At 60.9% G+C, this 18311-nt stretch overlaps 1 protein-coding gene across 3 annotated transcripts in view; it reads right to left on the reverse strand.

The window, feature by feature from the left end:
• Positions 1–465: 465 nt before the first annotated feature.
• COL26A1 (collagen type XXVI alpha 1 chain) overlaps positions 466–18311 on the reverse strand; it is a 164303-nt gene continuing 146457 nt past the window's right edge. The window contains exons 1-10 of one of the 3 annotated variants that reach the window (XM_059881430.1): positions 16634–17153; positions 15417–15573; positions 13103–13201; positions 12313–12465; positions 10619–10702; positions 8799–8851; positions 6114–6149; positions 4773–4820; positions 2858–2942; positions 466–2092 (exon numbers count right to left, since the gene is read on the reverse strand). In XM_059881430.1, the coding sequence (XP_059737413.1) occupies positions 1932–2092; positions 2858–2942; positions 4773–4820; positions 6114–6149; positions 8799–8851; positions 10619–10702; positions 12313–12465; positions 13103–13201; positions 15417–15573; positions 16634–16822 (1065 nt within the window). In that variant the 5' untranslated portion in view covers positions 16823–17153 and the 3' untranslated portion in view covers positions 466–1931. Of the gene's footprint in view, positions 2093–2857; positions 2943–4772; positions 4821–6113; positions 6150–8798; positions 8852–10618; positions 10703–12312; positions 12466–13102; positions 13202–15416; positions 15574–16633; positions 17154–18311 lie in introns of those variants that run through there. The other 2 variants (XM_005225215.5, NM_001193154.1) reach the window with 2 other exon arrangements.

Here is an 18311-nt window from a genome sequence, read left to right on the forward strand (position 1 = left end):
GTGGGCCCAGCAAGGCCCTGAGTTCTGGTGGGACACGGCCTGCAGGAAGCCCTGGGCGGCATTCAGCCAGTCCCCGGCCTCGGCTGAGGACTCAGGGGACGGTCCCAGGGCCCCCACCTGGACTTGGGCCCAGGCAAACAAGTCCAAGACCCTAGGCCTGGGGCAGGAGCGTGGCAGGTGTGGGTCCCTCTGCCCAGGGCCCAGCACCCTCCCCACCTCACTCTCTCCCACTAGCAGAGCTGGCCCAGGGCCCAGCCTAGACTGGAAGGTGGGGCGGCCTCTGAAGAGCACCCCTCGCTCTCTTAGCCCCCCTTATGGGGCTCCCAGGGGGCAGAGCCAGGCTGCCCTGCCTCGGGGCCTTGTGGTCCCCTTGACTCCCAGAGGCTCCCGTCAGACCCCCCCGGGGCTGGGCCTGGCCGAAGCTGACCTGGCCTCCCGACGGCCAGCTACCATGTGACGCCAGACCACAGTGGGAGAGCAACTTTATTGTCAGAGGGTTACCGCCCCTCCGTGAAGACAGGCTTGCAAGAAGCCACATCCTGGCCCCCCACCCAGCCAGCCCTGCCTCCTGAGGGGCAGTCCAGACCTCGAGGGCAGGGAGAGGCTACCAGGGCCCAGAGGGAGGGGGCACAGCCTCCCAGTAGCACCCGGGCGGTGGGGACAAGTCACTCCTGCCACAGGGGAGACCATGGGGGCGGTGCCAGCACCTGGGAATGTCTGCGTTTGCTGCCGTGGCCGAGATGGCAAGAGAGGAGCACCAGGGCGGGTCCAGGGCACAGAGGACCTAACGCCCAAGAGGCCTTGAGGGCTGTGGTCTGAGCTGCTCTGGGGCACCAGGACCCGGGACGGGAGCCAGGCTGGGCCCGCAGGACCGAGCGCAGAGTGTCTCTCCCCAGCAGGGCCTGGGAATCAGGTGGCGACCCCTCCTTCTCCTTGGGACACAGGATTTGCCTTGTAACTCGAAGGGGCCACCCTAACCCTAACCCTGCTGGTTCTCAGCAAGTCTGGGAGAGGCTGGGGCTGGAGGGACGGCCCCAGTGGGGGCACCGTCCCATTCAATCCTCCTCCTCGCTGCTCAGCGATGGGAGGCCCTGGCAGGGTGGGTGGGGTCAGAGGGATTAGGATGCAGCAGGGGGCGATGCCAATTCAGTCTGAGGATCCTGGCACCCCAACGCTCCTCTCTCATGGTCTCCAAGTCCAGTGACTGTCAGGGGTTTATTCAAAGTTTCCCTGGCCTTCAAGAGCAGCTAAAGGCCAACCTGCCCACCTCCCCACCTGTGAAGCAGACCCCCGAGCCCAGGGAGGGGTGTCTAGGAAGGAGGCCGGAGGGCCCCCAGGGTCTCTAGCTGGGCAGGGCCTGCCCTCCTTCCCGGCTGGAGCCTCCAGGGCTACCCGGCCCAGCGCCTGCCCTGTCTAAGTGTCCCCGTGAAGAGGGGGAGCTGGCAGGTAGAGAGAACACAGGTTCAAATCCTGCCCCAGTCCTCCACGGTCCAGGGGCCTCGGGCAGGTGATTTATCCTCTCCCAGCCTCTGCCCCCATGTAAAGTGGGGGGAACAAGCCTACGTCCTAAGGGTTAAATGAGACAATGTAGGGAAGTTCCCCGGATGGGCCCAGACGACTCAGGGACCCAGTAAATGACGAGTATTATGACGATTCCTGCGCCCCGCCCAGCCACCAGACCCCGTCTCCAGCAGGGAGTGGGGGTGGGGAGGGCAGGGACCAGGGCAGGGCTCCGCCGGGGGCGCTGGGCCCCTCTGGCCCCTGCCTCTGGCATTGCCATATGTCCCCAAGGCCCCTGGGAGCCAGTATCCCTGACGGGCACCCAGGCCTGGAGCCCAGTCCCACTTGGGGCGTCCTCAGTGCCGACGGCAGCACAGGCCTCGGGGAGGGGTCTCTGGCGGAGCCGGGGCTCCTCTGGGAGAGCTGGCCTCTTACTTCCCGCCGCTGGTCCGGCCAGCACTCCTCTGCCCGGGGTCGGGCCCGAGCAGGGCGGCCAGGGAGCCATCGGGTGGGGGGCCTCCGCGCTTCATCTTGAGGTTGGCTCTCAGGGCGGCGTCCTGGCCAGAGCCCCCCTCAGGGGTGGCCTGGGGATCTGGAAGGAAAGCAGGAGGGTGGGCTCACGCAGGGCCTCCGGAGCCCGCGAAGCCCCTTCACTTCCAGTCCCACCAGCCAGGGAAGCTCTGTGCCCAGTGAGGGTGGGACAAAGCGGCTGCCAGTGTCTAGTCCTCATGCATTCATTCCCTCACTCATTTATTCATCCACTCATTCACTCATCCATTCATCCATTCATCCACTCATCCATTCATCCATTCATTCACTCATCCATTCATCCATTCATTCATTCATTCATCCATTCATTCATTCTCCCACTCATTCATCTACCTATTCACCATTTACTCATTCATTCATTCTTCAAACAATGCTGACCAGGGCCAGGTTCCAGGCACTGCAGAGGTGCCAGGGAGAGATATAGACACCCCACCCCATAAGGGAACAGAAGGCTCAGCGGAGCACAAGGAGAAGACAGGAGGGCGGCTTCCCAGAGGAAGAGATCCTAGAGTAGGCCCTGAGGCCAGAGCTGGTGTTCAGGAGGGACCAGTCTGAGCAGAGGTGTGGAGGTGGGAGGGGCCCCGGGCACCTGGATGATGGCTGAGTCACCGCACACCAGGCTGTGCTAGGGGAGGGACTTGGGAGCTCTATGTTGGTCTCGGGCAGCAGGGAGCCATGGAGGGTTCTTGAGCAGGGGTGGGACAAGGGCCATCAGGGCAGGGAGAGAGGGGACCAGAGGCAGCAGGCGAGGGCAGCAGGGGAGGTGGGGCGGAGGAAGATGCTGGACTCAGCGTGGGTCACCACTCACCGTGGATCCCAATCATGTGCTCCAGGATGAGCACTCTCTCGGCCAAAATCTTCAGGGCCTCCCGCAGCTGCTGCACCCCCTCGCCCTGGGGTGGAGAAAGCCGTGGGGTCAGGGCCACTCTGCTCCAGCATCCTGTCCCAGCCCGCCACTTCCTCTGGTCACCATCGTCAACACAACGGCCACCACAGATAAGAGACACCCCGGCACCAGGGCTGGGGTTCGAACTCCAGTTCACAGACACGGAACTTGAAGCCCAGACGGGGTAACCAGAGTCCTGCGGCCCCACAGCCCGGAAGTGGACAAGCCGGAAATGGCCAAGCCCAGGGCTTCACACAGGCCTGTCTGCCTCCAGCCTGAGCTCGCCTGCTCCCGTGACCGCCAGCTGCCTCCCTGTGCGCCCTTCTTTCCAGAAAATATCCTGCTGTGGGAAGAGCACCTCATAGGGACCCATGGTCGGGAGGCGCTTTGCTGGTCTCCTTCCCGGTCCCACCCACCCGAGGGCAGAGCCGAGGCTTCCGGAAGGCCCGTGGGAGGGCACAAAGATGGCGCCTCTGCGTTCCTGGGACCCAGCCTACACATGGCGAAGGACCTCGTGTGTCAGGACACATGAATAGGCTGATTAATGGAGGAGACAAGATGACAAGGTCACTTTGAAAAAAAAAAAAAGTGATGGTAGAGAGGCAAAGCCCCGCCCCGGCGTCTGCAGCAAACAGGAACCTTTTTGGCTGGTGGAACATGACAGCTCTGTCATGACACTCAGATTAATTGAGCTTAAAGCTAAAGAAAACCGGAGAGCATGCTACTGAGTTACACAAGAGAGCTCTTCCCATCAAAGACCATGAGAAGCTGGGCTCTGGGTAGTGTCTGGGATGGGGGTGTCCCCAGTGAGGAGCAGGGGCTCCAGGCCCCCTCTGTTAGGACTCAGTTAAGCCTCAGTCCCTGGGCCACAGGAGGCATGCTGATGAAACTGGGCAGGGGGAAGTCGTGGGTACCCTCCCAGTCTTCCATCACAAGTGACCCCAGCATTCACATCTTCCTCCCACTGCCTCTTGTGCCCACCATGGCTGCCATGGTTCCAGCCTCTTCCCCCTTCTCCAATCCCATAAGGACCTCTGGAAGGTCCCCTGATCCCAGCTTTACCCCCTCCAGCCCAGCCTGCCTCAAACAGCTGCCCACCTCCAATGCCACTGCCCATCTCTCCAGACACCCCCACTCCTGGCTTAGGATCTCCCCAAGCTCACTCAGGGGTGCTGCATGCCTGCTGTGCTGGACGTCTGGCTGAGCCCTGTCACACCAGGTGACTCATTCTCAGCTTGCCCCACCAGCCTCGCTCCCTTCTCATCATCCTGGTCCCCAGCCTCCCCTCTGCTTCCCAAAAGGTATGGTCCCTACAGCCATGCTCGCGCTCCATCCACGCCCCCACCCTGCCCTGTCTTGCTCTGGCCGCTGTGTGCTCCCAGCCTTCCTCTTCCATCCATCCTCTCCCACATCCACCAGCCAGCTCTCCACCTGCCCATACACCCTTAAGTCCGCCAGCACTGCGACCTTGGGCACATCCGTGTGCCAGGCACTGTCATGGGAAGGCCCTGTCCCTGGAGAGAGACCCCACAGCCTGAGGCCTCCTTCAAACAGAGGGTCTCATCTGCAGGTCCGTGGCTCCTCCACCCTCTCCGGTGGGGTCGCCCCCACCCTCAGGCCCTGGGCCAGTCATCCCATCTGTGCTTCCCCACTGCAGCTGACTTCACACCGGGCTGCAGTCACCATTCACTCCACTGCCTCTCCCGCTGGGTGGGCCCCCACTCGCCCTGCGGCTGATGCCCCGCTCAGGAAGAAGTGTCGGTCCAGCTCCACTGGACTGGCCTGCAAGGACACAGCCAGGGGGCAGGGGGGAGCACGGGGCCAGGGGCACAGTTACCTCAGCGGCGGCTTTCTCCTCCTCTTCCCCCTTCCCGCCAGGCTCCCCCTGGGAAGAAAGTCACGCAGTCAGTGATGGGTACCCAGCTTCTCTACCAGGGACCTCTGCACAGGCCGGCATGGCCTTGACTTTAGGGGCTTAATTCTGTTTCTAGGGAGGGAGGAGTCAGGTTGGAACCAGGTTCTGGCCCTTTCAGGGATCAAGTCCCCTGCCCTTCCCCTCTGTTTCCCTGACTCTAAAATTGGGGCCAGGGACTTCCCTGGTTGGTCCAGTGGTTGAGAATCCACCTTCCAGTGCGGGGGGACGTGGGTTCAGTTCCTGGTCAAGGAACTAAGATCTCACAGGCCGCGCTGCAATTAGAGAACCTATGTACTGCAGCAAAGACCCAGCACATCCAAAATAAATAAATGTAAAAAATTAAAATTTAAATAAATAAAACGGGGCCGGTAATATCAGCCTCACCATAACACCTAGGAGGCCACTTACTCTTGTGTGACTTTACCTCTCCGTGCCTCAGTTTTTCCATCTCCAAAATGGGGATAATAACAGTGCCTGCCTCACAGAGATATTAGGAGGATTAAATAAATCACTCTCAATAACAAGCTTGGGGAAGGCCTGCCTTTGGAGGCTAACACTCCTGGGTTTAAATCTTGGCTCTACTTTGGTCTAGCTGTGTGACCTAGGGCAAGTTGGTTAACCTCTCTGGGCCTCAGCTGCCAGTTCTAGGAAAGAGGGAAAACAAAGCACCATCTCGCGGGGGCGCTGTGAGGCTTAAACCCACTATGGATGAAGAGGGCCTCCACATAGAAGACGCTCAGCAAAGAACCCCCCTTCTCCCACAGCCTCGTGCCTCTGACATAAGACTTGGGCATGTGTCCACTTCCTTGGCCCTGGAGATAGGGGCTGAGTCTTGTGAATTCTTATTTTTAAGATGGGAAATGAGTGGTCAGCTGTCTATATCTACTCCTGGGAAGTTCAGAGAAAGCAAGGGACTCTGCAGGTCACACAGCACGTTAACCCAGGGGCCTGGGCTCCCCAGAAGAACCTCAGGACTCTCATCCAAGCCCTTCAGTAGGCGGCTATTTCAGCCCATACTTCATATGCCCTGGGGGGGGGGTCCCCACTTCCCAAAGTCCCCCGTTCCCAACTTGGGCAGCTGGCGCTGCACCCAGCTTGCCCGATTCTCTCCCTCTGCTCCATCCCGGCTGGGCTGGGTCTGGCATGCCCGAGGCCTGAGCTCAGCCAGGCTGCCTGGGGCAGACACCCACCGAGTTGGTACCCTGTGCCTGCACCAGAGCCCGTCGCCCCGGGGGAGGCCCACACACACGGCCCCACACTTACAGACGGCCCCGTGGCGCCCCGCTCTCCAGCCAGGCCCTGCAGAAAATCAGACAAAGCAAGTTAAGCTGTGCCCTTCACAACCCCTTAGTCCTCTGCACGCCCTCTCCCTGCACTGGGCTCTGGAAATCTGAAAAGCAGACAGGAGGAGGGTGGGCGGGAGAGGAAATGGGGGTTGCCACAGCGGGGGCCTGTCTGCTCCTGGAGCCCCAGCCACTGGCCAGTGGATGACTGTGGGCTTCCACCAAGTCCTCCATCTTCTCGTCTGTGAAATGGGCCAATGCCAAGTATGGTCATCACTTGGAGAAGGCACATGTGTGCGTGCGTGCTCAGTCATGTCAGACTCTGTGCGACCTCATGGCCTGTAGCCCCCCAGGCTCCCCTGTCCATGGGATTCTCCAGACAAGAACACTAGAGGGGGTTGCCATCGCCTCCTCCAGGGATCAAACTCAAGTCTCCTGTGTCTCCTGCATTGGCAGGCAGATTCTTCACAGTCTGAGCCACCAGGGAAGCCCAGGGAGAAAGGGACCAGATGGCCATGCACACATGCCCCCAGCACTCGGAAAGGGCCCTCTGCGAATGAGCGACAGCAGTGGTGATCTCAGGCTTCCCTGGTGGCTCAGACGGTAAAGAATCCACCTGCCAGTGCAGGAGACCTGGGTTCGATCCCTGGGTTGGGACGATCCCCTGGAGAAGGGAATGGCAACCCACTCCAGAATTCTTGCCTGGGAAATCCCAGGGACAGGGGAGCCTGGGGGAGCCGGGCAGACTACAGTCCACGGGGTCGCACAGAATCAGACACGACTGAGTCACTAACACTACTCCTACCAGTGGTGAAGGCGAGGGTCCCCACCTGGGCTCCCCGTCAGCACTGAGGCCTGGTCAGAAGGCTCCCTGGAGCCCCAGAGCTGCACGTCGAACCGTCCTCTAGCACCCCGACCTGGCCGGCCAGGAGGCACCCCGACTCAACCTCTCCAAAGTGGAACTCCTGGTCTCCTCCCGGCCCAGCCGTCCGGCCCCCACCCTGCAGTCGCTCTTTCCCATGAAATGGCTCCACGATCCACAGCTGCTCCTGTAAGCACCTCGCAGTTAACCTTCCGCTTCCCGCCCTCACTGAATTTATTCCATCAGCCCGACCTGTCAGGTCCACTTTCTAGATACGTCTGTTTCCTCTGCGCTGCCCCGGCCTCCTCCTGGGTCTCCCTGCTCCACTCCCCTGCCCCCGCCTTCCCCTCAAGCCACAGCCAGAGGCGCCCTGGAAAGACGAAAATGGGGTCCTGGACGCTCCCTCCCTGACACTCGATAAGCCCCCCTTTCACTGTGGCCCAGGTCCACACATCGGCTCTGCAGGTACCCGTCTGCCCACTTCCCTCCCACCTCACCTCCCCCGACACACGCCTTCGCTCAGGACCCGCCTGGTGTTTCCCAGCCCCAGGACCTTGGCACTTACGTTTCCCTTTTCCTGCTCTTGGCATCTTCGTGTGAATGCTCCTTTCTGGTTCCTCGGGGCTCAGTCGAAGCCTCACCTTCTCCTGTCTGTCATCCCACTCCGGCCACCCGCCTCCTGTCGCTGTAGGTCTCGCCCCAGTTACTCTCTATTACATCTGCCTCCCCCATCAGACTACCTGCTAGCAGAGGGCAGGGACCCCGAGAAAGCCGGAGCAGGGCCTGGAGTGACCCCAGCCCTGCCGGGCCCCCGCTCTGCTCCCCTGCTGGGTGACTCTGGCAAATGACAGAACCTCTCTGAGCCTCCGCGTCCCTGTCACCGCTGGGATAACACGATGGGGACCCTGAAAGGAGTTGGCACAAACAGGTAGGTGGGGGGAAGGGTCAGGCACACCATCATCTCTGACCTTGCCTGTCGTGTGGGCTTGTGCCTCTGGAAGGGGTTCTGCTGCCCCCAGCCCTTCTCACGGGAGCCTCTGTCAGCCTCACACCCGCTCCTGCCCTTTTGTCAGGGGTGAGCTGTCCAGCCTTGCAGTGGGGGACCCGCTTCTCAGTCACCCCTGCCTCCTACCCACCCAGGCCCGAGTTCCAGGGAACCTGAAGCCCTCGGTCTGGATGAGCTGCAGGAAGCTCTGTGCAGACATCCCCAAACGAAACCCTTCCTGCCTTGGTGTCCAAAGTCCCCCCTCCTCTGTGTGACGTCCCCCCGGACCCCTGGGGCTCTACAGCACAAGGCACCCCCCCGGCACTTTATTTCTCTTTCACTCCCTGTAACAACCCACCGGGGAGGCCCCTTCTTAGCAGCCAAGGAGCAGGAGCCCAGAGAGGCTCTTTCTGCCCAAGGTCACACAGCTGAGGAGGCAAAGCAAGCTGGGGGTTGGGGCTGCACTGTCAGGCTTCAGAGTGCCCCCCCAACGCAGGCAATTCCCATTGAAGATTGGCCACGGCTGTGATCCTGGCCCAGCCCCACACACCACCTGCATGACCTCAGGTTAGCTCATCTATGAAATGGGAATGATGCTAACTACTGTGGGGCCCAGGTAGGGTGGGTAGTAAAGGGTTATTGTTGCTAAGAAAACCAGGATCCCATGCCTGCCTTCCCCTGGGGCCCACCTGGACTCAGGTGGGGACCAGCCAGGTAGGCTGGTTTCTTCCTGAGCAACTGTGCTGCTAAGAAGCCCGGCTCCTGCCTTCCTAGGGAAACAGTGCCCTCACCCTCGCCAGAGATGGGTGAGACCTTACCTGGGATCCAGGCACACCCGGGGGTCCAGGGGGGCCGTGTGGTCCAGGGGGCCCTGCCGGCAGAGTCACAGATGGTCACCTGGAGCCGGAGACACCCCCTGCCCCCTCATCGGCTCTGGAGAGGGGCCCTCCCACCCTCCCACCCCGGGCCCCGCCCTGGGTCTGTCTCCTTGGGCAGTGCAGAAAGAGGAGGTGAATAAATGGTGAGGGAGGGGGCATGGGCTCTCCGGCCCCCTGCCCACCCCCAGAGTGGAGAGCCCACTGCAAGCCCCTCTCCCTGCCTGCAACCCCTACACCACAACCTGCTCCTGTTCCCACAGCCTCATCCACGGGGTGGGGGTGGGGGCGCCCTGCAGCCCCTCCCCAGCTGGTCAGTCCTCAGGCAAATCTCCCTCGAGCCTGCCCCATCTCGGGACCTCAGACCTCACCTCCCTGAGGCCATCCTTGCCTGGGTTACTACAACTGCTGCCTACCACCCAGAGTGGTGGTCACCCATCCATGCAGCAGTCCCCTCCCCACCAAGTGACTTTTCAGACAGGTCTCTCTCAGCCCAGCCTCCTCCACCTTCATCGGTCAAACACCCTCCTGGAAAGTCCCTCTGGATCCATGCCTTTGTGGTGGCTGTTCCTTCCTCCTGGAGTTCCCATCCCCTCCACATCCCAGCAAACTCCCACTAGTCTCAGGCTGAGCGTCACCTCCTCCAGGAAGCCTTCCAGGCACCTACCCCCACCTCTTCCCTAGGCAAATCTCTGACAGTGACCAGCCACTGCCTCTGGCCACTACTGGTTTGAATGCCAGCCTCCCCTCTGGCCCAGGGAGCCCCCAGAGGGTCAGGCCAGGACCGATGGGTGCAGTACAGAGCGTGGTGTTTGTGACTAAATGCCCTGAATATTTGGAAGAGTGAGGTCTCTGTGGCTAGCCTACCAGAGTGCCCCCTGGCATGCCTAGGGAGGACCTACAGGAAAGTGAGCCCTGGGTAGGGTGAGGCCTGGACGCGGTCTAGCTAAAAGGCAACATCCTCCCAGCGCCCTCCTTAATGCTGCCACCCTGGCCCAGCCGCGAGCCCAGCCCTGCTTTTTTGGACCCTACGGGATTCACTGAGGGTACTGCCCACCTTCTCCACTAGAACCTAAGTACCATGAGTACAGAAATCTTTTGTTTATCTAAGGATCCCAGGAACCCAGAACACTGGCCAGCTCGTAGGAGGCGCTCAGTGGGTTATTTCCTGACTGCGTGAGACACTGAACGACTGGAATGAGTGCCCAGCCTGGAGCCGAATCAAGAGGCGCCTCCACCCCTGCTGGCGCCCAGGGCCTCTGTTGCTCATTCATTCAGGGTTAGAACCTGTCAGAGGAGACAGCCACACACCTGGGCTCTGCCCCCCGCCACACCCGCCCCCCCCCAACCCCAGTGAGGGTCCCATCCCCTCTCCCAGGACCCTGCTTTCTGCCTGAAGGCCCAGGGCCTCCTGTCTCTCCCAGGCACCGTCCCCACCAGCTCCCTCCATCTCACCCACCATCCCCTATGCAGACCTCCTGGACCTAGGACTCTGGCTCCCAGAGCACCCCTGCTCTGGCTCACTTGAGGGCGGCCCGAGGCTGCTTCATGTGGGTGTCAGGCCACCCAGAAACACTGTGTCCAGTCCCAGGGGAGCTGCCACCCATGAGCAGCAGGCCCCCCACTCAAGCTACTGCTGGCTGGGGCAGACCCAGTGCCCTGCCATGAGCCTCCAACCAGCCCCCTCAAGACTGCTGGCCCAGGTGAAGCCCAGGAGTGGGTACCAGTGGAGACCAGCTGCTGCTGCTGCCCTCTGCACTCACCTGGGGGGCCAGGGGGACCCCGGGGCCCTGGGACGCCCGCCAACACTGTGTCCACGGCTGCGGAGGCCAGCTGCACGTCTCCACCTGCAGGAAGGGCAGAGTGGCCTGTGACCCATGGGGCAGGGCCAGCAGCGCTGGGGGGCTAGAGCTGAGTCCCCCAGAGCCAGGAAGAGCAGCCCCGACCCTGCTGGGCCTCACGCAGCTACTGCTCCCTCAGCTCAGAGGAGCTCCCTCATGTGTAGTCACTCAGTCTGTCCGACTCTTTGTGATCCGATAGACTGGGGCCCGCCAGGTTCCTCTGTCCATGAGATTCTCCAGGCAAGAGTATTGGAGTGGGTTGCCATTTCCTTCTCCAGGCAATCTTCCCAACCCAGGGATTGAACCTGAGTCTCCTGCATTGCAGGCAGATTCTTTACTGTCGAGCCATCAACACCGAGGCCAAATCAGAGGGCGGGGGGAAGCCCTGTGGGCTCTGTTTAAAGTACAAATCTCTTCCTGAAAATTCCATGTCCTAAGACTCCCGCCCCCCCTTGCTCACCTCCCCGCTGTCCAGGCCAGACTCTGTTCCAGGCTCCCCTCCACATGCCCGTTCTGACACACCTGACTAGCTCACTCTTGTGAGGGCCTCCTCCAGGAAGTCCTCCCTGACCACTTGTCTGAGCCGCAGGGCCCGGGGCCGGGTGGGGTCTGCCTGGGTCCCTCCAGGGTGAGCCCCATGTGATCTCAGACCCAGAAGCAGACAGCCAGGCTTCAAAACATCTGGGCTGGGGGTGGCTGCCTCTGCCTTTCCCTGCCTACCCCTATCACAGAAGCCTGGGTAGCCCTTCCATAGGCCTCCTGGCCGGTGGGCCTGCTACCGCTGCTCAGTGCTGGCTAACCAGGTGCCTCCACCGGGAACCCCCCAACACACACACACACACACACACACACACACACACATGCACACACTCTTCCTAAACGTTCACATCTGCACCCTCCAGGCAGTCTGCTCGGGTTTCTCTGACGGCGGACCAAGAGGTCCCTGTGCCCCCACGGTGCCCGGGATATCACCCACTCAGAATGCCAAGTCAATCTCAACCCGCTTCTTAAAACCTTTCTTGTTTCCCAGGGCCCTTAACCAAAGCCACGCCCTCCATGGGCCGCAGGCCCCACCCCCGCCCCATCTCTTGGGTGCCCTCCCTGGACCCGCCCTCCCCCCATGCTCGGGTGGCGGGTTCTATGTGTGCTCGAGGGCGCCCTCTTGTGCTAGACTGTGGCCCTTGCAGGCAGGAGACTCGTTTTGCTCACTGCTGTGTCCCGGAGGTTAAAACACACAGTCCCACACATGGGAGGTGCTCCAACCATCAGCGCCTGTCCAGTGGCCTACAGTGAGGGGATCTGCGAAGAGCACGGGGTGACGGATGACCTTGGTGATGGTACTGTCACCAGAGGTGACCCCAAGGCCAGGCCAGAGAGCAGATGGACATCAGGGGGTCAGACCCCAGGGGCAGGAGCTGAGCACAGAGGCAGGGACAGACCCCTGGGGCCAACCGTGGGGTTGGGGGGACCACCCCCCACCTAGGCTACCCCGTCCCCCTGCCTGGCAAAGCCGAGGCCCCACTCACGGACAGTCTGCTTCATGGGGTTCTATTGGGGGGTGGACCCTCCAAATTCTGGCCCGCCCTCCAACCCCAGCCCTCAAGCGTGACACTCACTGTCCTTGTCCGTCGGTGGCTGCAGGGAGTAGAGGACGCCTTGGGGGCCGTTTGGAGGGAGGCCCGGGCTGCCTGCTGGGCCAGGGGGGCCAGGGGGGCCAGGGCGCCCCATCTCTCCAGGAAGCCCACGGGGCCCTGGCGGCCCCAAGAGGCCTGTGGGGGGAAAAGAGGAGTCACAGGAGGGCCGGGCCTCCTGACTGACCTTACAGAGATGAGAAATAGACCCGGGAGGGCAAGGTGGTGGCCACTAGTCCCAGAGCCTCCCTGGAGGGCTGTCCTGGGATGTAATGAAATGACTTCCCGTCCGCAGCCAGTGCAGAGGGGACCCGGGGCAGCCAGGCGGGAGGTCAGGGAGGTCACGTGAGTGAAGTCAGCGGGCGCTATGGCCAGATGACCTCAGCCCTGGGGTAGGGGCAGCGAGGCTGGCTGCCAGCTTGGCCCAGCCCCGTACCTGCCCCAACAGGGTCCAGGAGCAGCCGTGTGACCTCTTGGCATTGTTTACATGCGGAGCACAACCTCCAGCCCCCAGCAGCCCCACCCCCACAGCTGGAGCCTTCTCTTCTCATAGTCCCGGGTGAGACCAGGCCCCAGAGTGCTTGGAAGGAGACTGCTCCGGGAGGTGGCGGTGGGAGGGAGGGAACCTGGAGCCCTGCTAGATGGCAGTCATCAGCCCAACCAAGAAAGAGGCTATCTGGGATGCCTCACCTGCTTGGACAGGGGAGAATCCCTAAGCCCCTTCCCCTACTGGGCGAAGTCATGTCAGGGTATGTGTGTGGGTGGATGTCCTTACCAGGAGGCCCCGCTGGGCCCTTTTCTCCTGCCTGACCCCGGTCACCTTTGGAGCCTGGGGGACCCGCAGGCCCTGGTGGTCCCGTCTGTCCAGGGGGCCCTGTGGATAGAATGAAATGAGGCCTGAGAACATTGTGGGCTGAGCTGCCTCCATTGGCTCCAGGCTAGACGACCTTGCTGTCTGGTCAGACCTGCCCCCTCACCTGCCATGGGCAAAGGGACCACATAATTCATCACAGTATACAAACCAGTTTTGCTCCTGTTCACTTCTATGATCTCAAGAGCTACTTGTGTTCCCATTTGACAGGTGGGGTAAACTGAGGCTCAGAAAGATGTGGCCCCTTGCTCAAGGTAGCAGCACCAGGCTGTAAATGAGTCAGAACCCTCTCTCCACATCCTGATGTCTCTTTGCTCAGGCTTGGGGACTGGGAGTCAGGCAAAGATCGTCCTAATAAGGCCTCCTTAGAGACCCCAGGAAGCCCTGAAGGGGTCGCCTGCCCCCTGGGGATCTCCAGGTCCCAAGGGTGGGCAAGAGTAGATGGAGAGTAGATGGGAGGCCCACTGTGTGGCCTGCAGACAGCCCCTTCTCCCTAGGGAAGGCCCAGGCCTGGGGAGGATGCTCAAAAAATGCTTCCTGAACAGATGGAGGGCTCTTTGGGGACCACCCTGGGGCTGCCAGTTTCCAGAGATTCCCACTTGGTCTCTGGGATTCCAGGATGCACCCAGGTGTAACCATTTGTAGGGTTTGTGCTCCACCTGGTGGCCATATTGGGAACTACATGCCCCCATAAGAAGAAAGTTGCCTTTGGAGAACAGAAGCCCCTCCCAGCTTCCTCCCTCCCCTCCAGGGGGCACTGGGGCCTGCCTGGGTCCTTCAGAAGAGGAGAACCCCCTCCTTACTTCCCCCTGACCTCTGCTCCCTCTTCAGTCCCAGAAGACGGATTTGAAGAAGACAAGCATAGGATTTGAAGAAGACAGGCCTTCTGGGAGTGAGACTTTGGGGACAGTGGCTAGAGAGGTGGGCCAGGGACCCAGGGCAAGTAAGACGCCCCCTCCTCCCATAGCAGCCCGAGCTCACCCTCCACACAGCCTCCAGGCCCTTCAGAAGCCTGCAGAGTATCTGCTGCTTCCCTGGCCTCAGGACTGGCCACTGGCGGTCAGTTTTCCCATTGCTGGGGGTTTGCAGGCAGGGAGGGGTCAGAGTTGGGTCTGGGCGGGATTGCTAAGAAACTGGGGGCTCAACTGGGGGACAGCAGAAGGAAGGGCGTCCCCTGCAAAGGGCTCCCGTGGGGCTGTGAATTATTGAGTCAAAATGGCACTGGATCGCTGGGTGACCCCAGGGGTCACTTTTCTGAGCCTCAGTTCTCCTGTAATCTGAGCTTTACAAGCTCACTGGAATGATTAGCCATGATATCTGTACAGACTAGAGTGATATAAAAATCCTGAATAACTGGCACAGCACAGATCCTGACCAGTCAGATGAGACCTCAGCCTTAAACCCTGGAGTTCAGCCACATGGACAGTGGCAGCTACACCTCCGCTCAGGGTAAAGTCCCAGCACAGTGCCCGCCACGCAGCAGGCATTCAACAATCCTGACTATAATATTACAGTTACTATTACTGTTCTGCAGTCCCAGAGAGCAGAGCTCAGTCCAGTGGAGAGAGACTGCAGAGAGACTTCAAAATGTGGTGGGAAGAGGGAAAGCAACAGACCAGTGGGTGTCCTCCAACTCCGGTCAGAGAATTCAGACAGGATCCCCCAGAAGGCTGGGGGAGGCAGTAAGCCCCCCACCCCTGGCGGTGTGCAGGCAGGGGCTGCTGTAAAATCGAGCCAGTCAAGGATGAGCTGGGCTGGGGGCCTACATGTAGATGCTAAGCGGCAGCAGGGCAGCCTGTGAAGACAGTAGCTGGACTGTGAGACAGTAGGGAGTGGTGAGGACTGTGGCAGACTGCAGAGTTTGAATGAGATCTGTGGGGGCAGCCATGACTTAGCTGCGGCCAACTGTTCCTTTTTTTTTTCCCAATATTTTTTTGGCCACAACACAAGGCACATGGGATCTTAGGGACTGAACCTCACCCCTTGCACTAGAAACACCAGGGAAGTCCCAGCCAATTGTTTCTGTAAGGGACTGCCAACCCCAATGGCCAGCTCTTCCATTTTTCTAAGAGAAATCCTGACTTTTATGAGAAACACCCCAGGTTTTAAATGTTAGCTCAGTTTTCCAAAATGCCCTTTGGGTGTGTATGACCTACTGGTGGAGACCCTGAGAGGCCTTCCCCCTGCCAACCCCCTGCCCCCCGCAGGCCTCACTCACCGGCCGGGCCTGTGGGCCTTCTCATCTGGGGCCCGGGGTGGGCAAGCGGGATGGCGTCAGGGAGGAGACCCTCGTTCCAGGGTGGTGGGGTGTTCTGGGGCGTCGGAAGGTCATTGTCTGGGCCTGGGGGCCGCTCTGCTGCTTCCAGAAGGAGAACCTGGGCCGCAGAAGGGCAGAGGGTCAGGCCCGGGGCACGGGTGAGCGGGGACGTGAGTGCCAGGGGACCAGCACTGCCCACTCCTGCGACCACCGTCCCCCAACTGGAATGTTCTCCCGCCCCGCCCCCACCTCAGGAAGCCCTCCGACCCTCCTCTGGCTCAGGCAGGGCCCCTGCGGACACATTCAGAGCCACCATACTTTTCTCCTAGAGTGGCTGTCACTGGGATTAGACTGTGCTTGTCTGAATAATGACCACTGCTGCTGCTGCTGCTGCTGCTAAGTCGCTTCAGTCGTGTCCGACTCTGTGCGACCCCATAGACGGCAGCCCACCAGGCTCCACCATCCCTGGAATTCTCCAGGCAAGAACACTGGAGTGGGTTGCCATTTCCTTCTCCAATGCAGGAAAGTGAAAAGTGAAAGGGAAGTCGCTCAGTCGTGTCCGACTCTTCGAGACCCCATGGACTGCAGCCCACCGTCCATGGGATTTTCCAGGCAAGAGTGCTGGAGTGGGGTGCCATTGCCTTCTCCGAATAATGACCACGGTCACCCCCATTTCACTGGTTCTTCCCTGGAGAGGGACCGGGCAGGCTTGTCCCCCCCACTGTCTGGCTCAGGGCACAAACAGCGTGGTCAGGGAATGTCTGTGGCTGGCTGGATGGGTGCGAGGAGGGAGAGATGGACAGGGAAAGAAAGAAAAGGAAAGGGAAGAGAAGGAAAGAAGAGGAGAAAAGAGAAGAAAAGAAAAAAAGGAGAAAGAAAGAATAAGCGGGCCCAGCTCAGTGTCCGAGTTTAGCAAGAGCTCCAGGGAAACAAAGGTGGCCATGGTTACTCAGGGCCCGCCTGGAAAACAGCCCATCTTCTCCCCCGGAGGAAAGCAGGGGTTAAAACCCAAAAGGACACAGAGCCTCAGTAGGGAGACACTTCCTAATTCACGGCACCTGGGAATCAGGAGGGCTTCCCTGCTAGCTCAGCTGGTAAAGAACCCGCCTGCAGTGCAGGAGACCACAGCTCGATTCCTGGGTCAGGAAGATCCCCTGGAGAAGGGATAGGCTACCCACTCCAGTACTCTTGGGCTTCCCTTGTGGCTGAAACGGTAAAGAATCTGCCTGCAATGTAGGAGCCACAGGAGACGTGTGTTCAATCCCTGTGTCGGGAAGATCCCCTGGAGGAGGGCATGGCAACCGACTCTCCAGTATTCTTGCCTGGAGAATCCCACGGACAGAGGAGTCTGGCGGGCTACAGTCCATGAGGTCACAAAGAGTCAGACATGACTGAGTGACTAACACTTTCACTTATCAAAATTGTACTTGGGGCTTCCCAGGCGGCACAGTGGTAAAGAATCCACCTGCCAATGCAGGAGAGGTGAGTTCGATCTCTGGATTGCGAAGATTCCCTGGAGAAAGAAATATCAACCCACTCCAGTATTCTTAGCGCACGGCACAGCACAGGGAGCCAGGAGGTCCGGCTGTTCCCAAATAGGCCAGCAGGGGGCGCCGCACACCGGGATCTGCTCAGGGCCGGCGGGCAGGTGCTAACCCGCGTGGACCCACCCACCCCAGAAAAGGGGGGCACTGGGGTTCCCCCGCCATATCAGATGGAGCCCGGTTTCCCGTCCCGACCTGCCAGACAGGAAGGAAGAAGTCCAGTGTCTCATGTGCCCACCCCCCCCGCCCCCCCGCCCCCCCGCCGCCGCCGCCTTAGAAACCCGAACCCCACATCCAGCTAGATTCTCAGACTCAGCGCCGTGAGATGAAAGCGCTCCGAGCCTGTCCGGGGGCCGCTGGGAGCGGAATCGCTGGCGTCTAGTTCTGCAGATGCTAGGTAGTGCCTGAAGGCGTCCAAGCTCCAGCCCCGGCTTATACCCCACCCCACCCTACCCTGCGCCCACCCCAACCACCAGAGTCCTGGGTAACCTTAATTCCAGGAGGACCCAATGGGTCCTCGGGCCTCTCCCAGGGCCCTAGCCCTCCTGCCTAGAGCCCACTGCCCCTCCCCTCCACCTGCCCCCGTCCCCTCCTGCAGCCCCCGACCACGGCCGTGGGTGAGGACCTCATGCAAGGTAAACCCGGCCGAGCTCCCCCCAAAAACCACGAGAGACACCACACAGTACGTCCACAGGTGATCACCTCGGCCTCCCATGACCTCCCCTGCGTCTCCTCCACCAGCTCTGCTCCAGCCGCCCGGCACGCGCCCAGCCGCTCAGGCCGAGACCTCCCCACCCCTCCATGCCCGGGCTCCTGCAGCACCCCCCACCAGTGCTGTCCCCGCCCCCAGCCCCTGGAAGATTCTGAGACTCCGGAGAGCTGTCCCCTCCTTCCTGAGTCTGTCTGACCCTCTGGGCAGAAGGGGTGTCCCGCCAGCCCCTGTACAGTCACTCTGGAGCAACGCCGCTGGCCCTGCCTTTGGGTGTCAGGACCACCTGGGGAGGGGCGCCCTCCTCGCTCTCGGTCCCCAGGCCCCTGCACACACTAAGTACCATGTGATGGGGGAGGAGGCTCAGGCCCTGCCACCAGCCAGGCTGGTTCGAATTCCGGCTCTCCCACTAGATAGCCATGATATGCAAGCATCGTCGCCTTTGTGGGCCTCAGTTTTCTCATCAGCAAAACGGGGGTGGTAACACTGACCCTGCAGGGCCACAGATCACGGGCGCACAGCACGTGGGCACCCAGTTACTCCTGCTGATGCTGGGGTGGTGTGCGGGGGTCGGGGGGAGTCACAGGGACAAATGGCTGCCTT

This window comes from Bos taurus, chromosome 25 (assembly GCF_002263795.3).
Source record: "Bos taurus isolate L1 Dominette 01449 registration number 42190680 breed Hereford chromosome 25, ARS-UCD2.0, whole genome shotgun sequence".
NCBI classification, from domain to species: Eukaryota; Metazoa; Chordata; class Mammalia; order Artiodactyla; family Bovidae; genus Bos; species Bos taurus.